This window comes from Nycticebus coucang, chromosome 14 (genome assembly GCF_027406575.1).
Source record: "Nycticebus coucang isolate mNycCou1 chromosome 14, mNycCou1.pri, whole genome shotgun sequence".
Classification (NCBI taxonomy): domain Eukaryota; kingdom Metazoa; phylum Chordata; class Mammalia; order Primates; family Lorisidae; genus Nycticebus; species Nycticebus coucang.
The window spans coordinates 53,991,892-54,013,251 of NC_069793.1; the positions used below are offsets into that span (position 1 = coordinate 53,991,892).

General features: G+C 41.7%; 1 protein-coding gene across 2 annotated transcripts in view; it reads left to right on the forward strand.

Annotated features, from left to right (window-relative positions):
• The window catches only part of IRAG1 (inositol 1,4,5-triphosphate receptor associated 1), a 141,567-nt gene that overhangs the window by 87,666 nt on the left and 32,541 nt on the right, over positions 1 to 21,360 (forward strand). For both annotated transcript variants that reach the window (XM_053561930.1, XM_053561928.1), the window contains 2 exons: positions 16,081 to 16,204; positions 20,037 to 20,067. In XM_053561930.1, the coding sequence (XP_053417905.1) occupies positions 16,081 to 16,204; positions 20,037 to 20,067 (155 nt within the window). The remainder of the gene's footprint in view (positions 1 to 16,080; positions 16,205 to 20,036; positions 20,068 to 21,360) is intronic.

A 21,360-nucleotide genomic window follows, 5' to 3' on the forward strand; every position in this document is an offset into this window, starting at 1 on the left:
TTCCTTGGCCCCATTCCTCAGCGTGCGTGTGTGTCAAGCCCCACTTGTAAGGCCTGTCACTGACCAGCCAGGCGTCATGGGCAAGCTGCTTAACCCTTCCAGGCCTGATCCCCGCATATGTAAAATGGAACTAAGAACAGTAGGTTGTCATGGAGATTAAATAAGTGAATGTCTTATTTAATCTCCTATTTCATCTCTTTATAAGTGCCTAAAACAGTATGGAGTAAGTGTCGTCTAGGTGTTTGCTGTTATCCCTAAACTAAAAGCCCTCAAGGGCAGGAATCTGTGTGTGTGTGTGTTTCTAATTGGTTACAATAGTGTCTGTCACTACTGGGCCCTGAGCAAGTATTTATTGAATAAACAAGTATTTATTGAATAAACCAGATGTAGCAGGGGAGTGGAGACAGGTACATAATCTGTAACCGTAACCATGGTTCCCTGAGGTTATGGCAAAGGAATGAGGGTGAGCTCAGAGGGATGAGTGTTTCCAGTAGGCTCTTCCCCCTTGCAGAGCCACCTTCCTACGGCCCCACACCCTGAGGCCTCTGTCCACGCTGTCTCCCTCCTGCTGTGCTATAGGCCCTTCCCTCTCAGTCACATCATACCTGTCCCTTAAAGCAATGGATGAGTCCCGCCAACTCTGTAGTCCTCTTTTCCCTATTCTCTTTTGTATTTCACTGTGTATCCTACTCCTTTGTGTGTGGGGGGGTGGTTATTTTAGTAAATATATATAATATTTACTGTTTGTAAGTATACAGTTCAGTGGCAGTAAGTGCATGCTCACTGCTGGGCAAACTATCACCACTATCCATTTTCATAACTTTCTCATCATCTTGAACTGAGATGCTTGTACCCATTAAACAGTAACTCAGTCCCTCCCTCCCTCCTGGTAATCACCATTCTACTTTCTGTCTCTCTGTATTTGACCATTGTAGGTCCTTCAGAGAAATGGAACGGAACCCTACAGGATTTGATCCTTTGTGTCTGGTTTGTTTGTTTTTAGCAAGCAAAAACTTGCTCTGTTGCCCAGGTTGGAGAATGGTGTTGCAATCATAGCTCACTGCAACCTGGAACTCCTGGGCTTAAGTGATCTTCCTGCCTAAGCCTCCCAGCAGCTGGGAATACAGGTGCATGCCGCCACACCCAGCTAATTTTTTTACTTTGGGGAGAGACAGTGTCTCACTATATTGAGCAGGCTGGTCTTGAATTCCTGGCCCGAAACAATCTTCCTACCTCAGCCTCCCAGAGTGTTAGGATTACAGGCATGAGTCACCATGCCCAGCCTTGTGTCTGGTTTATTTCATTTAGCAAAACATCCTCAAGGTTTATCCATGTTATCCTACTCCTTTTAATCCCAGTCATAATAAATAAATTTCCTATAGCTTTTTACAAAGTATAAATCATTTTCCACCTCTGATTTCAGCTAACCCTCCCAATAAACTAAGAGAGGCAGGGATTCTTGCCCTCATCTTACAGTTGAGGGTCCTGCCCCCAGACCCAATGATTTCCTAACTCCAAGCCTCATGGCTTTGCCATCACACAAGCAGTTTTGAGACTTTTTGTTCTAGCTGTATGACATTTCAGATAAGTTAATCCTTAGAACACCAGTATGTAGAGGAGAGGCAAGCGGGGTTGCTCTCGTTGAAGGTGACAGGAGAGCTTGGATCTGCACCTTCTGAAACTCTCTCCCTTTCCACTGCGGCCCCAAGGTACCTCAGTGGACCCTGGGCATCAAACAGCACAATGTGAAAACCTTTGCCCCACTTCAAGCCTCCTGGGGCCGTCTCAGCATAAAAGCTCTCTGTGGTGGATTGTTGTTTGGAAGTGTCCAGGGTGTCACCAGAGCCCCTGCTCTGAAATACGGTAAAACACAAGAAGGTTCCCGGAAGTAAAAACCTTTTGTAAATGTTTTTAAAATATTAACCACCTTTAGAAGAATCTCTTAAAAATGTATTATAGAATATTTGACTTTTAATTTACTAAAGTACATTTAAAAACTAGGAAAAAAATTTGTCTTGAAATTTCACTCACAATCCCATAAATTCTAAAAAAGTAACCATTTTTATTCTTTCCAATATTAACCCATACTTATAATTTTTTTTGCAGTTGACGAATAGATATAACCTCCTGTGTTTTTTTGTGTATTATATAACTAATTCTATGTATTTGGACTCATTCTCATTCATCATTTAATGGATGAATAATTCCTTTGTATTGCTGTATCTATTATTGGATATTTCAGATGTTTATAGTTCTTAGCCTGTGATTAATAACCCTACTGTAAACAATTATGTACTGGTAGGTTTTTTTATTTCTTCCTTTAAGTTACTCCCTGGGGATAAATTCCCAGACTTGAGATTCACAAGGTCAAAGTGTAGAAGCATTTGGAATAACCAAATTATTTACAAAGAACTATGCTGCTGGCAAAGACTGAGTTGTACTTCTTTCTCTTAAACATTACCAGCACTGGACTTTGCTTTTGCTCTTTATTGGTCAGAATATAGTAAGAATAATCAAGAATAACAATTATAATGTGTTTTTGGTTATTAGTGTGATGCCATTTCATTTCAATTTGTTAAAGTTCAAATTTAATCTTTTTTTTTTTTTTTGAGACAGAGTCTCACTACATCGCCCTTACTAGAGTGCTATGGCATCACAGCTCACAGCAACCTCAAACTGTTGGGCTTAAGCAATTCTCTTGCCTCAGCCTCCCAAGTAGCTGGGACTATAGGCGCCCACCACAGAGCTGGGCTATTTTTGTTGTTGTTATTGTTGTTTAGCAGGCCCAGGCAGGCTTCAAACCTACATTTGCCTTGTTTCTTTTTCTGTCATCCTTTTTTTTTTTTGCTATGTATCCATTTGGGCCTTGGGCTTTTTTTGTTGGTAATATACATAAACTTTATATACATCATAAATATGAACCCTTCATTGGCTGTATTTTCTCAGTGTTTTCATTCAATCATTTTTTAATTTCTATTAAGTTTTATATTTCAGAAGAATTATAAAAAATTAATATAATCTCGTTTGCCTATTTTTCCTTTGAGAAGTCTTTCATTATTTCAATCATTAGAAAAATATTACTTCTCCCTAGTTGGGATAACAGATATATTTTCTACTGGTTTATCATTTGATTTATTTATATTTATTTTGCTAATACTTCTGAAATTTATTTTACGATATGAGTATTTTAATATTTAACATCCTCTTACCTCAGAAATATTTTGACTGTTTTTCTTTTGTGGCTTAGATGTATGTTACCTTTTTCTTTATATTACTATAATACCAAAGACTGGTCCTGGACTCCTGATGCTGTTTTATTCTGATCAGTACCATATCATTTTAATTTATTGCCACCTTGTAATAGTTCTAGTGGGCAGTGGGGTTAGTTCTCCCTCATTGCTCATCTTCAGAATAATTGTTGATATTCTAGATACAGGCACTCCCCAGGTTACAAACAAGAGAGGTTGTGTAGGTTTGTCCATAGTTGAATTTAGATGTCAATCGAGAGAGGTACATTTACCTATTACCTATAATAACCTCTGTTCATAAATGCAAGTTGAACATCAGTTGATGCTTGTAACTCAAGGGCTATCTTTATAGAGAGTCAGTGCAAAATAACAGAGCAACTAGACAGAAGCCTGACGATAGACTTGAATTCATGTCCCAGTCCAGACACCAGTCAACAGACTCTTTTTTTCTTTTTTCTTTTTTGGCTGGGCTGGGTTTGAACCCACCACCCCCAGTGTATGGGTGTATGGGACCGGTGCCCTACTCTTTGAACCAGTCACCAACCAAGTCAACAGACTCTTTTTTTTTTTTTGAGACAGAGCCTCAAGCTGTCGCCCTGGGTAGAGCGCTGTGGCATCACAGCTCACAGCAACCTCCAACTCCTGGGCTCAAAGGAGTCTCCTGCCTCTGCCTCCCAACTAGCTGGGACTACAGGCGCCCGCCACAACGCCTGGCTTAATTTTTGGTTGCAGCCGTCATTGTTGTTTGGCGGGCCCAGGCTGGATTTGAACCCGCCAGCTCAGGTGTATGTGGCTGGTGCCTTAGCTGCTTGAACCACAGGTGCCAAGCCTCAACAGACTCTTGAACATGTTCCTCAATCTTTCTGGGCCATCATTCCCATTTGACATCGATGTCATTTTGTATAACGTCTGAATTGCCATTGCTCTAAAGCTACACACTGTTCTCAGAAGAACTGATCCAGTTTTGTTTGCTTTACAGGTTGTAGACCTATAAATGACTGAATTTGCAAACATTTAGTTCTTCTCCAGGCACATGGTTTATCCCTCTATTAATTTAGATATTTCTTTCTCCTCTAGAAGGTTTGTTCTTTGTACACATCTCCTATGTCTCTTATTGGAGCACATTCTGTGTGGTTTATACTTTTGCTTGTTTGTTTAAGAACATTCTTTTTTCATTAGATGTTTTAGCTGATAATTAGTGGCATAGATGAATGTTGCTTGCTGTGCTATAACCAGCATTTTTTTGTGTAATACAATTATTAATAAATGGTAGAGTGATTACTACAGTGATTAACTGGCGGTGTTATTATAACTACAGTGATTATTACATGCCAGATATTGTGCTAAGCACTTGACAATATTCATTTAATGCTCACAACAAGGTTGGGAGGTGGCCTTATAATGCCCATTGTACAAATGAGGAAGTTGAGGCTCAGGGAGGTTCTGGTTATGTGGTTTTTAATTGCTAAAGCCGGAACTGGAACTCGGATGTGTCTAATTTCAAAGGCTCTTGACAACTTTGCAGAAAAAGCTTTTTTCAAATTTGCAATCAAACCATGTCATTTTAATTTTATCCAATTTGAGAGTTGTATGCCATGTATATTTCTCTGTATATGTTTCATTACTTTAGCAACATTCTCTAACTCAATAATGGTAACAAGGAGAACATTTGCCTTGTTTCTCTTTCTTTTTCTTTTTCTTTTTTTTCTTTTGAGGCAGTGTCTCACTCTGTTGCCCTCAGTAGAGTGGCGTGATGTCACAGCTCACAGCAACCTCAAACTCTTGTGCTTAAGTGATTCTCTTGCCTCAGCCTCCCAGATAGCTGGGACTACAGGCACCTGCCACAATGCCCAGCTATTTTTAGAGACCAGGTCTTGCTCTGGCTCAGGCTGGTCTTGAACTAGTGATCTCAGGCAATCCACCCACCTTGGCTTCCCAGAGTGCTTGTATTATAGGCATGAGCCACTGAGCCCAGAGTGTTTCTTTCTTTTCTTTTTTTTTTTTTTTTTAGACAGTCTTACTTTATTGCCCTCGCAATAAAGCAAGCTCACAGCAACCTCTACTTCCTGGGATTAGGCAATTCTGTTGCCTCAGCCTCCCAAGTAGCTGGGACTACAGGTGCCCGCCACAACGCCCGGCTGTTTTGTTGTTGTTGTTGTTGCAGTTCGGCCAGGGCCGGGTTCGAACCCGCCACCTTCAGTATATGAGGCCAGCGCTCTAACCACTGAGCCACAGGCGCCGCCCGTGTTTCTCTTTCTTTTTTTTTTTTTTTTTTTCCTATTTCTTTTTTGTAGAGACAGAGTCTCACTTTATGGCCCTTGGTAGAGTGCCGTGGCCTCACCCAGCTCACAGCAACCTCCAACTCCTGGGCTTAGGTGATTCTCTTGCCTCAGCCTCCCGAGTAGCTGGGACTACAGGCGCCCACCACAACGCCCGGCTATTTTTTTTCCTATTAACATGCTTTATTTATTTATTTTTATTGTTGGGGAAACATTGAGGGTACAAAGAACCAGGTTACGCTGCTTGCATTTGTTAGGTAAAGTCCCTCTTATAATTGTCACACATGGTGTGTCACACACCAAGACCCTTCTGTCCTTCTCTCTCTCCCTCCCCCACCACGTACTAGCATCAATTTGTCCTCATATCAGAATTGAGTACATTGGATTTTTCTCCATTTTTTGTGATGATTTACTAAGAAGAATGTGTTTCAGCTCCATCCAGGTTAATACAACAGATGTAAAGTCACCATCTTTTTTAGTGGCTAAATAGTGTTCCATGGTATACATATACCATAGCTTGTTGAACCATTCCTGGATTGGTAGGCATATAGGTTGTTTCCACACTTTGGCAATTGTAAATTGAATTGCAATAAATAGTGTATTACATTGCAAATGTCCTTATGATAAAATGATTTTTTTTTTTTATTGTTGGGGATTCATTGAGGGTACAATAAGCCAGGTTACACTGATTGCAATTGTTAGGTAAAGTCCCTCTTGCAATCATGTCTTGCCCCCATAAAGTGTGACACACACCAAGGCCCTACCCCCCTCCCTCCGTCCCTCTTTCTGCTTCCCCCCCATAACCTTAATTGTCATTAATTGTCCTCATATCAAAATTGAGTACATAGGATTCATGCTTCTCCATTCTTGTGATGCTTTACTAAGAATAATGTCTTCCACTTCCATGTTTCTCTTTCCTATTGAAAATTTTTTTCTGTTTTTCTCTTTCTGATCAAGCTTGTATTTTGATCATTAATGGCACAGATGATGTCTTAAATAGATGTACTATTTTAATTTTATATTTATATTATAAAATATAAGATATAGAATATAGAATTATTTCATATCTTATCCTTTTTAAGGAAATATTCTTTACTTCCAAGTTTCAAGATTTGTGGTGAATTATATCAAATGTGCTTCGAATACCTATTAGAAAAAGTCATATGTATTATATATCATTTAATATATTTGTTTCCATATATAGGAGCAAACACTCGTGGTACTAGAATAAAACTAATTTGGGACCAGGTACAATAGTTCATACCTATAATTCTAGTACTTGGGGAGGCTAAGATAGGAAGATTTTTTTTTTTTTTGAGACAGAGTCTCAAGCTGTCACCCTGGGTAGAGTACAATGGTGTCATCCTAGTGCACAGCAACCTCAAACTCTCAAGCAATCCTCTTGCCTCAGTTTTTGTATTTTATTTTGCTCAGGCTGGTCTCTAACTGGTGAGCTCAAGCAATCCACCTGCCTCGGCCTCCCAAAGTACTAGGATTATAGGCATGAGCCACAGCACCCAGCCCTAAGGGAAGATTTCTTGACATCAGGATTTTAAGACCAGCTGAACAAGATTCCATCTCTACAAAAAATAGAAAAATCAGCCGGGCATGGAGGCATGTGCCTATAGTCCCAGCTACTTGTAAGTTGAGGTAAGAGGATCACTTGAACTCAGCAGTGTGAGGGTGCAGTGAGCTATGATAACACCATTGTACTCTTGCCCAGGTAGCAGAGCAAGACCCTATCTCAAAAACAAAACAAACCCCCAACTCATTTGGTCATGGTGCATTTGCTTTTATATACTACCAAATTCTATATACCAGCATCTCTTTTAAAGTATTCTATAACTTTCCTACATTAGATAAGATCTAAGTAGCTGTGACATAGACCCCAAATATGAGACTGTGTAGGACAGAGAAGATTGTGTCACTCTCAGGTGACAGTTCTAAAGGAAGCTGAGGTTAACAGCTGGCTGTGCTCCATGTGATCATTTGAGGGCCCTAGTTTCTCCCCAGTTGTCATTTTGCCGTGCTCTGAGGTATCAGACTTGATACAAAGTCAAAGCTGGACCACAGGCAAATCTGGGTTCCCATTTAAGGGAATGAGAGAGTGAAATTCCAGAACAGATTTTTTTTTTTTTTTTTAAAGAGGATGTGGGTTGCACACATCCCATTAGCTCCCTTTGCATGGATGATGACACGGTCACATGGGTATTTCTAGCAGCAAGGGAAGCTGGAGAACATGATTGCTGGTGGAATAGCTAGCCAGATGCCTAGATAAAACTCCATTCATTCATATGGAAGGAAAGGGGAAGGCAAATTTTGGCGGACGTTAAGGTACCCTTATCACAGTTAGTTTTTTAACTATTTTGTAGTATTATGTAAGGAATACTAAATACAGATACTTTGATCCATCTCTCATTAATGTTATTTCTACTTTTTCCCCTGTTACAAGCAATATTATAATAACACTTTTACGTGAACCTTTCCAGATCTGCATGTTTTACACTTAAGAGCCAAAAGGCTGAGAAGTGACAGATCTGCATGGGAAAACACACAGTTCTATCTGTTCCTGTTTCAGCATCTTCAGAGGCTTCTTTCCACTCTTAGGATGAGCACTCGAATCCTCAGGAGAATCTACAAGGCCCTGGTGGTTTTTCCTAGAAGTGAAATTGATTGATCAAGAGGTATTTACATTTAAATGTATATAAGGGCTGTCCAGAAAGTACCCAGCCATGTACTATGAAAAAGAGAGATACATGACTGGATACTTTCCAGGCAGCCCTGCATATACCTACTGCCAAACTAGCTTACAAAAAATTACACTAATTTAGATACCCACTACCTGTAGCAAAACCTCACCATCCAATATTAGTAGGGCATAAGTTAGATCTTAGAAGTAAAATTATCAGGTAAATGAATTTGACTTTTTAGTACCAAATTAAAAAAAATAAAATGAAGCACATTTCAATAAATTCACACTCCTTCTCATTTTCTCTCAGTTCTAGGGTCTGGTTGGTTAAGAGCTTAAGCTTCATCATTTACCAGCTGCATAGCCCCAGTCAACTTTCTAGTTCTCTTGATGCCTCAATTCATCTTTAAAATGGGCATACTAGTAGTACCTACTTCACTGAGCTGGTGTAATATTTTTATTTAATATTGGTCTTTATTCTAGCAGGAATCTGACATTTTAATTTCTGTCTTTGAGGTGGTGGAGCTCTATCTTGCAGGCCAAATGGGACATTCTTGTACTCTGCACTCCACAGTACGTAGGACAGTGTTGGAGATGTGGTGGGCACTATGGGTGATTAATATCTGCAGAGTTATGTTTTCCGTTTCTTCTATTCTGCAAGCCCCATAAAAGATCCCCATCCCCTCTTAGACCCAGGACAGAAGGCTTTGGGAGCATTTTAGGAGAGCTGGATCAGAGAGTATTCATAGACTCCAAATACAACTGTGTATGAACTCATGGAGAAAACTTGGGTCTCATAGGATGCTTCTTGGCTCCCCCTTTGAGAGATGGGGAAATATCCTTATCAGAACATTCTGGAGACTTTAAGAACTTTGGCTTGCCTTCGTTTTCTGAAGACTGGGAGGTTCATTTCCATCCTGCATTTGGTGTTTCCGACAACCCAATCGGTTCCCTTCTCAGGAACTACATTGTATGATGTTTGGTCTTTCGTTGTTTGCAGGTTATTTTAAGCTAAAGATGTAAGACTAAATGTGGGCCAGTTCCTGGGGTGTGTGCTGCAGACACATTAGGTGAAAAAGGCTCAGGCATTGCCATGGCATTGGCCTTCACCCAAGGATAGGGCCTTGTCTTGGCCACAGTTGTCAGTCCCCTGGACCATCTCAATAGCCTCCTACCTGGTCCCTCTGCCTGTACTCCTGACCTTCACCCAACTCACACCACAGCCAACACAGCAGCCAGAGGAATCTCTAAAACACAAATTCAGCATCTTCAGAGGCTTCTTTCTGCTCTTAGGATGAGCACTTGAATTATCAGTAGAAACTGCAAGGCCCTGGGTGGTTCAGTCCTAATTATCCTTTGTTCGACAACTGGTTCTTTCTCTTCCTCAGGCTTGGCATGTGCTGTTCCCTCTATATGGAATGTTCCTCCTTTCCTCCTCTTCGCCTAATGAATCCCCATTCAATCTTTAGATATCTGCTCAAATGTCACATTTGGGACCCTAGTTTTCTAGGGAAGGCCTTTCTGGTCCCTTTAGATCTCTTGTCTTTTATCAAATCTATCGTAGTGTGAAATAAATGTTTGGCTGTTTTTCTGATTAATCTGTCTCCATAGATAATCTCACAGAGAGCAGTGGCTTATCAATTTTGCTTAGCTTTGTATCCCTAACTCCAACCACATTGCCTAGGACATAATAAGCACCAATAAATATTAAATAAGTGTATGAATGAGTGAGCTCACCTTTGCTGTCTAGGGGAAGAGTGTAGACAGAGTATAGAACATAAAGTACCTAAGAATGAAGAGAACCAGCCAGCTCAGTAGGGGTGAGTCAGGGAGGGTTTCCAGGAGGAACAGCTTTGAGCCAAGGAAGAAAAAGTCACTCCAAGCAGGGGAACAGCAGGAGCAACGGCATGCAGGCTTCTTCTAGTAGTGGGATGTTTCAGGAACAGAGGAATGGCATGTGAACCACATGTGAGCTATATGTTCCAGAGTTGAGCAGCAGGGCTGGAACTATGGGCTGGGGCCTGGGAGGCTGAAGGCTTTGAGGGCCAATTAATGAGTCTGAATTTCCTTTAGGACACTGAAAAGCCAAAAAAGCCTGTAGGTAAGGAAGCAAGTTCAATCTATGCCTTAGAATAATTCTTCTGGACAGATTTTAAAGGCTGGTATGAAAATCAGTGGCTGGAGATAGGGTGACCCCAAGTTAAAGGTGAGAGGCAATAAGATGGTAGGGCTTTGGGGTGACAGTTTGAGAGCTCTTTGGAGATGGAACTGTGGGGCAGTGTCTGCTTGGAATGCAGAAGCAACATAGGTACCCTGAGTAAGTTTAGGCTTGGATAGTTTGAATAACTGGCAGGCTCTAGGCTATAGAGGTGGTCCCTAGTTGTCAGTTACCTGGCCCTGAGATGATTTAGGACAAGGAAATATTGGCTTGGTATGTGAGAATTTGATAAAGGAGGTGGTTGAACGAGTGGGTTCTGAATTGGTTGGTTTGTATTTCAAAGACCCACTTGAGGGGAGAATTGTTTTCTACCTCTAGGAATTAGCTAGTTCTAGGAGGGCAAGTCTCTCCAGGATTAAGGCTCCAAATGCCAGATCATCAAGAGTACAGAAATTGAGAACACTTAGTCACTGCAATGATACCTACAGACTTTCTGTGGGATAAGAGGAGAATGGCAGCATTTCTTTCCACCTAAATATTTCTTCCTATCTTTCTATTTATACCTCTACACATGTTGAATTCTTCTTTGTGTATCTTCCAGGTTATAACATTTACATTTCTATTTTGTGACCATGATTTCTGCAGTTGCTTAGCCTTAGACTTAAATGTAAAAGGATTTCATGCTCATCACTAGTCCCTTTACCACAACTCACTGTTCCCAAGCTTATTATTTTGATTTATGTCTTGTTTATCTGGACTTCATTTTCCAATAGTTTCCTTGGAAGGGTTCAGAGGGGCTATGTTCCCTGAGTTCTGGTATGTTTAAAAATTTCATCTTATTCTTGAAGGACAGCTTACATAGTTATGAAGTTCTTGGCTGACTCTTTTCTTCAGGGCTATGTACATGTTGCTCTACTATGTTCAATGTTGTAGGGAAGACTGGGAGCAGCTGATTTTTAGAACCCCTTAAGCCTCACCTTCCCCTGTAGATATCTGTCTTTTCTCTCAGAGGCTAGCTAGAGAAGCATTTCTATATATGTATATATTTTTTTCCATGGTGTGTTCTCTCAAACTGCAGGTTCAACTTTTTCTTTAATGAGGAAAATTTTTCTTCTGTTATATCTTTGAATATGTTTTGTGTTCCTTTTTTGTTTGTTTCATTTACTACTCAAGAGACAACATAATCTGTGAAATGGTATTCAGTGTCTTAACTCCATTATTTCATCTCTAACTATTTCAATCTTTCTCTCCCTCTTTACATTACTTGTGATCACTCAATCTCTCACACTGTTTTCATTAAGTCAGTTTGAAGCTATATCTGTTTTATTCCTTCATTTTACGACGTTGGTTATGTTTTTATTTTCCAATTTCTTGATTAGTTCTGTTATTTGGGTCTTCAATTCATTTCTTAAAAGAGCAATCTTTTTCTTCCATTATTATATGATCTTCTCATCCCAGCTCCAATTTCTTATTTTTACTTTTTTCAGGTCCTAATTTTTCCTACAGCCAAAGCATTTGTGGTGTATATTTTAAGCACAAAAATGTACTTTTGCATTTTCTAATGTGTTTCTTGTAGCTATGTTTCCATCCTGACATCTGTCTCCTGCATATTTCTCTTTTTCCTTCCTTTCTACCTTCCTTCCTCTTTTGACTATGGTATTTTTGTATAGTTGCCATTCTATTTATTTTTATTGTATTTCTTTTTGATCTTGTTATTTCTACCTTGATGTTCTCTTTTCCAGATATATTGTATAGGTTAATTTTTATTGATCCTCTGCTACCTTATCTGTGATCTCTTTGTCTTCTCTTCAGTACTTTAGTTGAAGATTATGTATTTTGTGTCTGTTTTGTTATTGATTGGGTAGTGTGGAAAAGGGGAAGTTCAGATAGAGCCGTGTGTGTAGAGTTAGTTTCTGCTCTTTTTCTGTAACTTGGTTTATAACCTAAAACTTGAGTTTATTATCTCAAATTGAGGGCATATCTTATTCCCTTGGGTGGGTGATAGTGGCTTTTACATTGTTTCCCAATTCAGGATAGAATTGTAGAGACAACCTGCCTGGGTGTTTATTTTCCAGGCTTGACTCAATTCTTCACAGCAGCCATTCACTCTCCTACCAATAAAGGAAGGAAAAGATAGATAATATCCCAGGGCTACTTCAGCCACTGTATTTTAGAGTAGGGGAGGGCATGGTGGTGACATCAGTTTTGGCTTTCCATGTGTGTCCTGCCATTCACACCATCAGAGGGGCTTGATTTCTTTTTTCTTTTTCTTTTTTTTTTTTTTGCCTTGTTGGGAATATTGTCTTTTTTTTTGTTATGGGGGATTCATTGAGGGTACAATAAGCCAGGTTACACTGATTGCATTTGTTAGGTAAAGTCCCTCTTGCAATCATGTCTTGCCCCCATAAAGTGTGACACACACCAAGGCCCCAACCCCCTCCCTCCGTCCCTCTTTCTGCTTTTCCTCCCCCCCCATGACCTTAATTGTCATTAATTGTCCTCATATCAAAATTGAGTACATAGGATTCATGCTTATCCATTCTTGCGATGCTTTACTAAGAATAATGTCTTCCACTTCCATCAGGTTAATACAAAGGATGTAAAGTCTCCATTTTTTTTAATAGCTGAATAGTATTCCATAGTATACATATACCACAGCTTGTTAATCCATTCCTGGGTTGGTGGGCATTTAGGCTGTTTCCACATTTTGGCGATTGTAAATTGAGCTGCAATAAACAGTCTAGTACAAGTGTCCTTATGATAAAAGGATTTTTTTCCTTCTGGGTAGATGCCCAGTAATGGGATTGCAGGATCAAATGGGAGGTATAGCTTGAGTGCTTTGAGGTTTCTCCATACTTTCTTCCAGAAAGGTTGTACTAGTGGGGCTTGATTTCTTTACTTTGTTTTTGGTTTCCCTTTCTGGCAAACCCCTCCATTTTATTCAATATAATTAACTCTAATAGAATACTACATAATCTGCCTGGTGATTACACAGTGGCTCACAGTTGTAATCCTACCACTTGGGTATCCAAAGCAGTGGGATTGCTGGAGGTTAGGTGTTTGAGACCAACCTGAGAAAGAGCAAGACCACATCTCTTCCAAAAGTAGAAAAAATTAGTGAGATGTTATAGTATGTGGCTGTATAGTAAGTTTCAGCTACTGGGGAGGCTGAGGCAGGGAGAACTACTTAAGCATATTGTGAGCCGTGATGACACCACTATACTCTACCTTGGAGCAACAGTCTGTCTCTAAAAAAAAAAAAAAAACTGTGCAATCATTCTGCCTTTCCTACTCTCCCCTCCTTACCAGTAAGAAAAGCAAAATGGCCTAGGCAGTGTTTCCCTCTCTTTGAAGTGTTGGTATGGTGGAATGGAGAACCTTCTGCTCTAGGGAAACTCTGAATTTCCTCTACCAGCTGCCTATTCACCCCTCCATCCACTTCCCTTCCCATCTGCGCTGTTGCACTTTTTGTCAGAATTTTTCCTCTCACATCTTCCTGTCCACACTGATTCTTTGGGGGCGGGGGGAGGAAAAAAGGGTTATGAGGGTGGGAGCTCTACATGTATTTATGGTATTTCTTTCTCTGGTCATTATTTTTAAAGACTATTATCTTTTTCTTTATTGGAGAAGGGATGTGTTTTTAATTGGTTAGTTAATTTATTTATTTTGTTACTTTGGTTGAATTCAAGAGGAGAGTGGTTAGTTCTGGGATCCACTAATTCTGGTATCACTCTTTAGGCACGATTTTAACAAGGGCTAGAAGCTCTGCCTTCTTTGTTGGCTCAATCTAGGAGACTTTTCTAGGGAGAAACTACAGGCATGGATTTCACTTGGATTATTAGACCTTGTATGTTTTACAATCATGTAGATTTCTCAGCAACCTGTTCCTCATTTGGCTTTGGAAGGATGCGGTAGAGATACAAAAAGTAGAGGGAGACCGGAAGGGCCACAAGGTTTACTGTGTCAGAAAGCAGTGCCAGGACAGAATCCAAGAGGTAGCTCAGAGAACTTCCTGTTCTCAATATCTAAAGAAGGATTGCTGACTTCCCTATCTCAGACAGCTGACTCTCCAGCTTTTGCTTAGATATCTTGAGTACTAGGGGACTCATGAACACCATTTTGTTATTGGAAAGCTCAAAGTATGTATAAACATTCTTCATGTTGAGCCAGACAGCATCCCACCCTCTTGCTTCCTGGTTGGTCTTGGTGAGGCTTCTAGTTACATGATCCCCAATCTTAGCTCTTCATTTATTTTGTTTTGTTTTATTTTATTTTATTTTTTCAGACAGAGTCTCACTTTGTCACCCTTGGCAGAATGTCATGGCATCATGAGGCTCACAGCAACCTCAGACTCTTGGCCTCAAGCGATTCTGTTGCCTCAGCCTCCCAAGTAGCTGGGACTACAGGTGCCTGCCACAACACCCAGCTATTTTTAGAGATGGGGTCTTGCTCTTGCTCAGCCTGGTCTCAAACCTGTGAGCTTAGGCAATCCACTTGCCTTGGCCTCCCAGAGTCCTGGGATTACAGGCATAAGCCACTGTGCCCAGCTGTGTTTCATTTTAGCTCTTTAGATGACTACCACCACTGCCTACAGTCCTGACCTCTAGCCTAGACTATAATCCTGGAAAATTATTGAGCAAGTTGTAAAGTTGCTAGGTTGAAAGCCTTGAGATGTAGTAAAACATATGGATAAATACAAAGTGCCACATGAAAATGTCAAGAAACCATTGTACAGGTTTTTTCTTGATTTTGCGCAAGTAAAGAGTTTTGAGAGTTTTGCTTAATCCTAAATACACTCTGACTGAGCCCAGCATCAGGCATACAAGTCTATGCTGCATGAAAAACAAACCTCAGTGCGAGGAACATCTGCCATTGTCCTCCTATGTAGGAGCTTGTTAGAGGACATCTGGTCCTCTGGGACAGCAACAAATCAAAATGTGTGCAGGCAGGGGATGATATCTAGGGGCCGTGGGCTTCAGAGTGCCATTGGCAACATGGGGTTAGAGCCTAGAAAAGTGAGGCTTTGGAGAGGTACAAGAGCCATCATCAAATGGGGGAGAGATATACGGGAAAGAGAATACCTGGTTCGTTCTTTCTGCCTTCAGAGCCCAGACCCAGCATAGTTTTAAGGTGAGGGAGGCTGTTTATTGTCACTGTTGCCTAGGAGGCATCTATATTTCCTGAGGTCTGTAAAAGATTTAATGACTTTAGCTTTATTCTGGAAAATCACTAATCTACAAGGTAAGGAACCAGAAGCTGATTTCTGAACAGGACACAGAAGATAGAACATTTGGATTCATCAGAGGAAGAATAATTGGACAACAGAACTCATGAGAAGCCTATCAAAGAGATAGTTTTTCCAAACATTATAGACGAACAGCCAACCAACTTCCAGTTACCAGCTTGATACCGTGGGGAGCAATAGGAAGACAGAATTTAGAGCAGGTAGACCTTGGTTTGAAGACTGGCTATGCCATCTGCTGCTTCCATGACCTTGAGCAAGATATTTAACCTTGCTGAGTCTTGATTTACTCACGTGTAAAATAAGATGATTCAGTTATGGGTCACTGTGAGGATAAAGTTAGATGGCTTTATAACTAGGTACTTTAAATGTTAAAACTCTTCCTTGTCCCCTGAAGCTAGTTTCTAATTGTCCTACTGTAGTTTCAAAGAGACATTTTATAAGTAAGCACTGTTATTTTCCAGGGCTTCCTTCTGAACTCTCCCCAGCTATTGAGGAAGAAGAATCAAAGACTGGCTTAGATGTTATGCCTAATATTTCTGACGTGCTGCTGCGCAAACTACGGGTCCACAAGAGTCTGCCTGGAAGGTAAAATCAGAGTGTGGGTTGCTGAAGACACTGTACTGAGTGGCTGTCATGTTGAATTCTAAGTGGGTCACAGAGGAGCACTAGTCTTGATTCTTAACCCCATAAGGGCCAAAGTTCAGTGGTCTAGGAAGGGATAATGCATCCAAAACAAAAAGAATAATGGAAGGGTATTTTCAACTCAAAAAGTAGGTTCATAGGTGGGAACAGCCTCTGAGGGCACAAGATCCACCAGAAGCTTGTGGCAGCAGAGAATAGGCTATGGGCTTTGGGCCAGGAGACATGGGTTTCAGTCCCAGTTACCCCAGTTAGCTGTGACTGGGAGAGTGTAGGTCTGATATCTGCATAGATAAAGATGTGGGACATTGGAACCACGTGATGAAGGAGCAGTTTGGAACATAAAATGAGAAGAGAGAGCACTACGGAGCAATAAATAGGGTGGGTGGGTGCCTTCAGGTATGGTCTCAGCCAAGCCCACCAACCTGGAGACTAAACAGTTGTGTGGGGTGGGGGTAAGGCCATTGGGGAGCAACCAGGCATAACAAAGCTCCAAGATTTGGGGGTATGTGTGAAAGAATGAACTTTGCCCAGTGAGTGTGACATGTGCGAATACCTTGTGGTAATCACCTAAAACATAGTCATCAGGGCAATACTCAGAGGAACTTAGTGTCCAGGCCAATATCAGGAAAAGTGCTATAAATAAGTGAAAGCAGGCTGCATCCACGGTTTGCCTGGTGGAAGGCAGTGAAGGGGCACGCAGAGGCAGGAATCCAAGGACAGGCATCCTCAGCATGTTTTGCATGCTGTGTCTCTTTCTGTATGTGTGACAACTCAGGAGAAAAGGAAGATTTTGCTTTGTCTCAAAGTGACACACAGGCAAGTGACAGAGTAAGGGATTGAACCCAAGTGGGCTGATTCCTGATCATCTGGCACCGGGGCCTGTCAAAAGTACCAAAACAGACATCAGTGCTCTTCGGTCTGCAAGGAGCAGGGCTGGTCGGGAGTACGGTTGGCTTATTTCTCATCAGTAAAGTTGAAAATAATTGGTTTGATTATGGAATGCCCCAAACTCCCCCAGGAGAAGCCCAGTGAGCAGACAGATCAAGCTTCCCTGAGTAAGTAAATAGCTACCAGCTACATAGCACACGCCCAGGCTGAGCCTACAAAGACTGCATAGTCCAGGAAGGTGACCAGCTTCTGAAACGTGTGGTCTGGGATCTTAGACTGAGATCAATGTAGCCACCATGCATTGTTTAAACAGCCGCGTTGTCTATCTCCAGCTTCCCTGCCCCAGCCATGAACCCAGCTCCCCCTCTCCTAGTGTCAGAAGAGGCTCTTTCCAGCTGGGCCCTTGTTCAGAGCTTGGGATAGATGGGCACAACTGTCATGTAAGATTTGTTATCCAACAAAAGGAAGCCAGAGCTTCGGGATTCTTCCCCCAGCAGAAGTATGGGAAGATTACACTTGAGTTTCATATGAGGAAGAACCTGGTTTCATGTCAAGGGGAGGTGGAGCCATAAGGTCAGCAAACTGAACAGGTTCAGTAGAAAAAGTAGGTCTAAAACCCAGATTAGGGACATGGCCTGGGTTGGTTAACAAGAGTCCAAAGTGGAAATGCCACTGGGTGAGGTAGCTGTAGGTCAAACACTAAAAGGATGCAGGCACGTAATCAACATGTGTCCATTGAGTGTCTATTCCATGCCAAACATTAGAATGAACAAGCACAGTCCTTGCTCTCCTGCAATCACATTCTAGGTAGGGAGACAAATAACACTATTTAAGTAACTGAATGAATGATTTGAAATAAAGTTGCTAGAAAGACCATCAAATGGGACACACAGAGTAACATGAGAGTGAAACATTGGGTAGAGGGGTCAAGGGAGGCCTCTGTGATGAGATGAAAACTAATTTGAGACAAAAGCCATCCATGCAAAGATTTTGGTGAAGAAATTTCCAGATTTCCAGAGAGAAGAATAGAGATTTCCACAAATGGTGAAACTATACAGCCACGTACAGAAGAGTGGAGTTGAAACCCTGCCTCACACAATGGGCACAAATTAGCTCAAAGTGGATCAGAATCCTAAATCTAAGAGAAAATGGTATGAAACTCTTAGAAGAAAAAAATACAAAGAAATCTTGGGTTAGTTTATGTGTTTTTTTTTTAATATCCCTAAGAAACAAATGACAAGATAAAAAATAAATGAATGATACTGCCTCCAAATAAAAAAAAATGTTCATGCTGCCATCCAAAAAAAAAAGCGAAAGGCAACTTGCAGAATGGGAGAAAATATTTGCAAAACATTTGTCTGAAAAGGGACTTATAACTCAAAAAGATGAGTAACCAATTTTTCAAAATGAGCAAGAGATTTAAATAGATGTGTCTTCAAAAACGATACATAAGGTGTCATGTGAACATACGCTGTTCTTTGAGAGGCCCCTGGTTCCTAGATGCCTATGCTGGCTTATAAGGCATAGCTCTCTATGCCAGGAACTAACCATGTCATGTGGCTTCTCTCTGAGTCCTCAGTTTTCAATATGTATTTTTAAAGGTGGGTGTGCAAAAAAACAATGTCAGTCACTGAGATAGAAAAACAAGTTTGGTTAATAATTTATGAGAATCTGTAAATTTCACATAATATCCAAACCCAGGAGTCAGAGGCAAACTCAGTGTGTGCTCTATATGACAGTTGAGTTTATGTTGGCCTCAGAGGACAGAGCCTGTGAGTGGGTGGGTGTGGTTGGGACAAGAATCATAAGCAAAAACATCTCTGCCGCTGTTTATCCCACATTCTGTGCTCTGCTGACTTGATGGCCCTGGGGTCTTGTTGCCTCATCCTGACAGGAAGGCTCCCACAGTCCCTCCCCAGGGGTGAGAACCAGCCCCTTGCAGAGAGGGCTGACCCCTACCTTTGCTCTCGGGGTCCCTCCGCACCCATCAAAAGAAGGAAGCTATGTTTCCTGAAAAGCTGATTGATGGCATGCTCTGTTGCCAAGTCTTGTGACGCCCGCAGGACCCCTCCCGGCCTCCCCGCCCCAGCCCAGGAAAGGGCCTGTGCATTATTTACGTTGTCTGGGCTTCACAGGGGGCCGGCTTTAGCTACCAGGGAGAGTGGGCGTGCAGATGGAGAAACTGCTTACTGTCAGGGAGTCCCAGCTGTGAGGACTGCACGCAACCAGGAGCCTCTCACCAGGACACCTTCATGTCCCCTGAGACGTTCTTGCCTGCTTTCTGATCCCAGGCATCAGAGATCCCCGCTGTTGAGGAGAGCTCTGGCCACTCTCCCCTCTACCATTTATTTTCTGGTCACTTGCGTCTTCATTGCAGCCCTCAGAAACAGGAGGAGGATCCAGAAAAACTACAGTAGCAACTCAGACATGTACAGTTTATGAAGTACTTCTTACAGGTGTTTTCCTATTCCTCACAGCAAGCCTGTGAGTTAATGGCAATAGCTAACATTTCCTGAGTGTCTACCGAGTGTGAGCGCCATGTATTTGTGCACATGCACACACAGACGTGCACATGTACGTATGTAAGACTTCCAAGGTGTAGATGATGATAGTCCCATTTTACAGGTGGGCAAGCTGCGGCTTGAGAGATTAATTTGTCCAGAGTTTCAGAGTATTGTGCAGAGTTGCAGTGTAGTACTGGCACCGTAAGAGTCAATGTCTCACAGATGACAGAGTAGGCAGAAAGGGGACACTGCATCTTTTCTGTCTCACCATCTCTGCTTACTCCATTCCTGGAAACACATGGTCTGCTGGTCATTCAAAATCACCTTCTGCTTTGTTTAATAGGTTGAATAAAGTTCAGTTGTGTGCTTTTTCTCTTTCACAGCGCTCCTGCACTCACCGAAAAGGAAGTTGAGGTAAGTGACTCAAGTGCTTTATGAAATTTAGTGCCTGTACTTGACTGAGCTTATTCAAAACATTCCTTCCTCCAGCCTCTAGCCCTGACATTTTTACACAAAAACAAGAGTGACTGTGGGATAATGTGGACATGCGCGACCAGCCCCCGTAAGCTGCTGAGATCCCCACTCTCACCTCAGTTAATGGAAGATTTTGACAAATTTGGTCAGAGGAGAAGGTAGTTGGAAGTTCCATGTTCCTTCATGGGTTGTTTATGTTCTTTAAATGTATGACTTAGATATACAAAGTCAGTTGGGAATCTGGAAGTGCATCAGATTTTTTTCAATATTATTGAAAGATAGATTTCAAATTTTAAACTTTGGGTTAGAGGAAAAGTGGCTTGACTTGCCTTCTGAGGGTGTCAGCGACAAGACAAGCCAGCTCAGCTGAGGCAGGAGGCTGCTGTCAGCACCCCGCTATCCTGGATTCACCTATGACTCCCCTTAGGGCCTTTTTGTCCCAGTGGGCTTATCAGCAAGCTGAGAGGAATTTGGTATTCGCTCTGGTGAAAGGGGGCATAGATGGACAAAAAGAGTATATCCCAGAGTTGAGACATTAGAACTGATGTGGACCCGGTAAGCAGAGGAAGACAGACCGTGTGAAGTAACCACCACCAAGAGTAACAGTCACCTTGCACATGGGCGCTGAACTTGCGGCTCATAACACTCCTGGCCATCCTTTCCGCTTATCCTCCCAGCAGCTCTGAAAAACAGATTGCGCAGGAATTAGAACAAGGGAGAAAACTGATTATATAACTCAGACCCAGTTCTTAGCAAAACCAAGATTTGAATCCAAGTGTTCCCATTGAATTCAGGATTCTTTATGTAACGCTGCCCTAAGGGGATGACCCAGGGATAAAGAAGTAAGTGCTGAGCATTATTCGTAGAGTTGACCAAGGCCTGGGTAGAACAGAAAATCCCCATCGCTGGACTGTGAACTCAAAGCCCTTCCACTGATGATTGTGAAGACGGGCTGTGGGCAGACCCTGTTCCTAGAGGCCCACAGACATAATCAGCTTGCATCAGGTGGAAGTAAAATAGGCTTTGGAATCAGTTCACGGTTAACTCCTATGTCACCTTGAACTTAACCTCTCTTGGTTCTGGTCTTGGTCTCTTTACCCATCACATGGGTATAACACTTCCTGCCCCCGAGGGTGGTTGTGTACAACTCATGGCAGTGCTGGTGTACACTAGATATTCAATAAGGAGTCGTTTTCAATATTGCCATCATCATTGGATCAGTTCAGTTCTCTG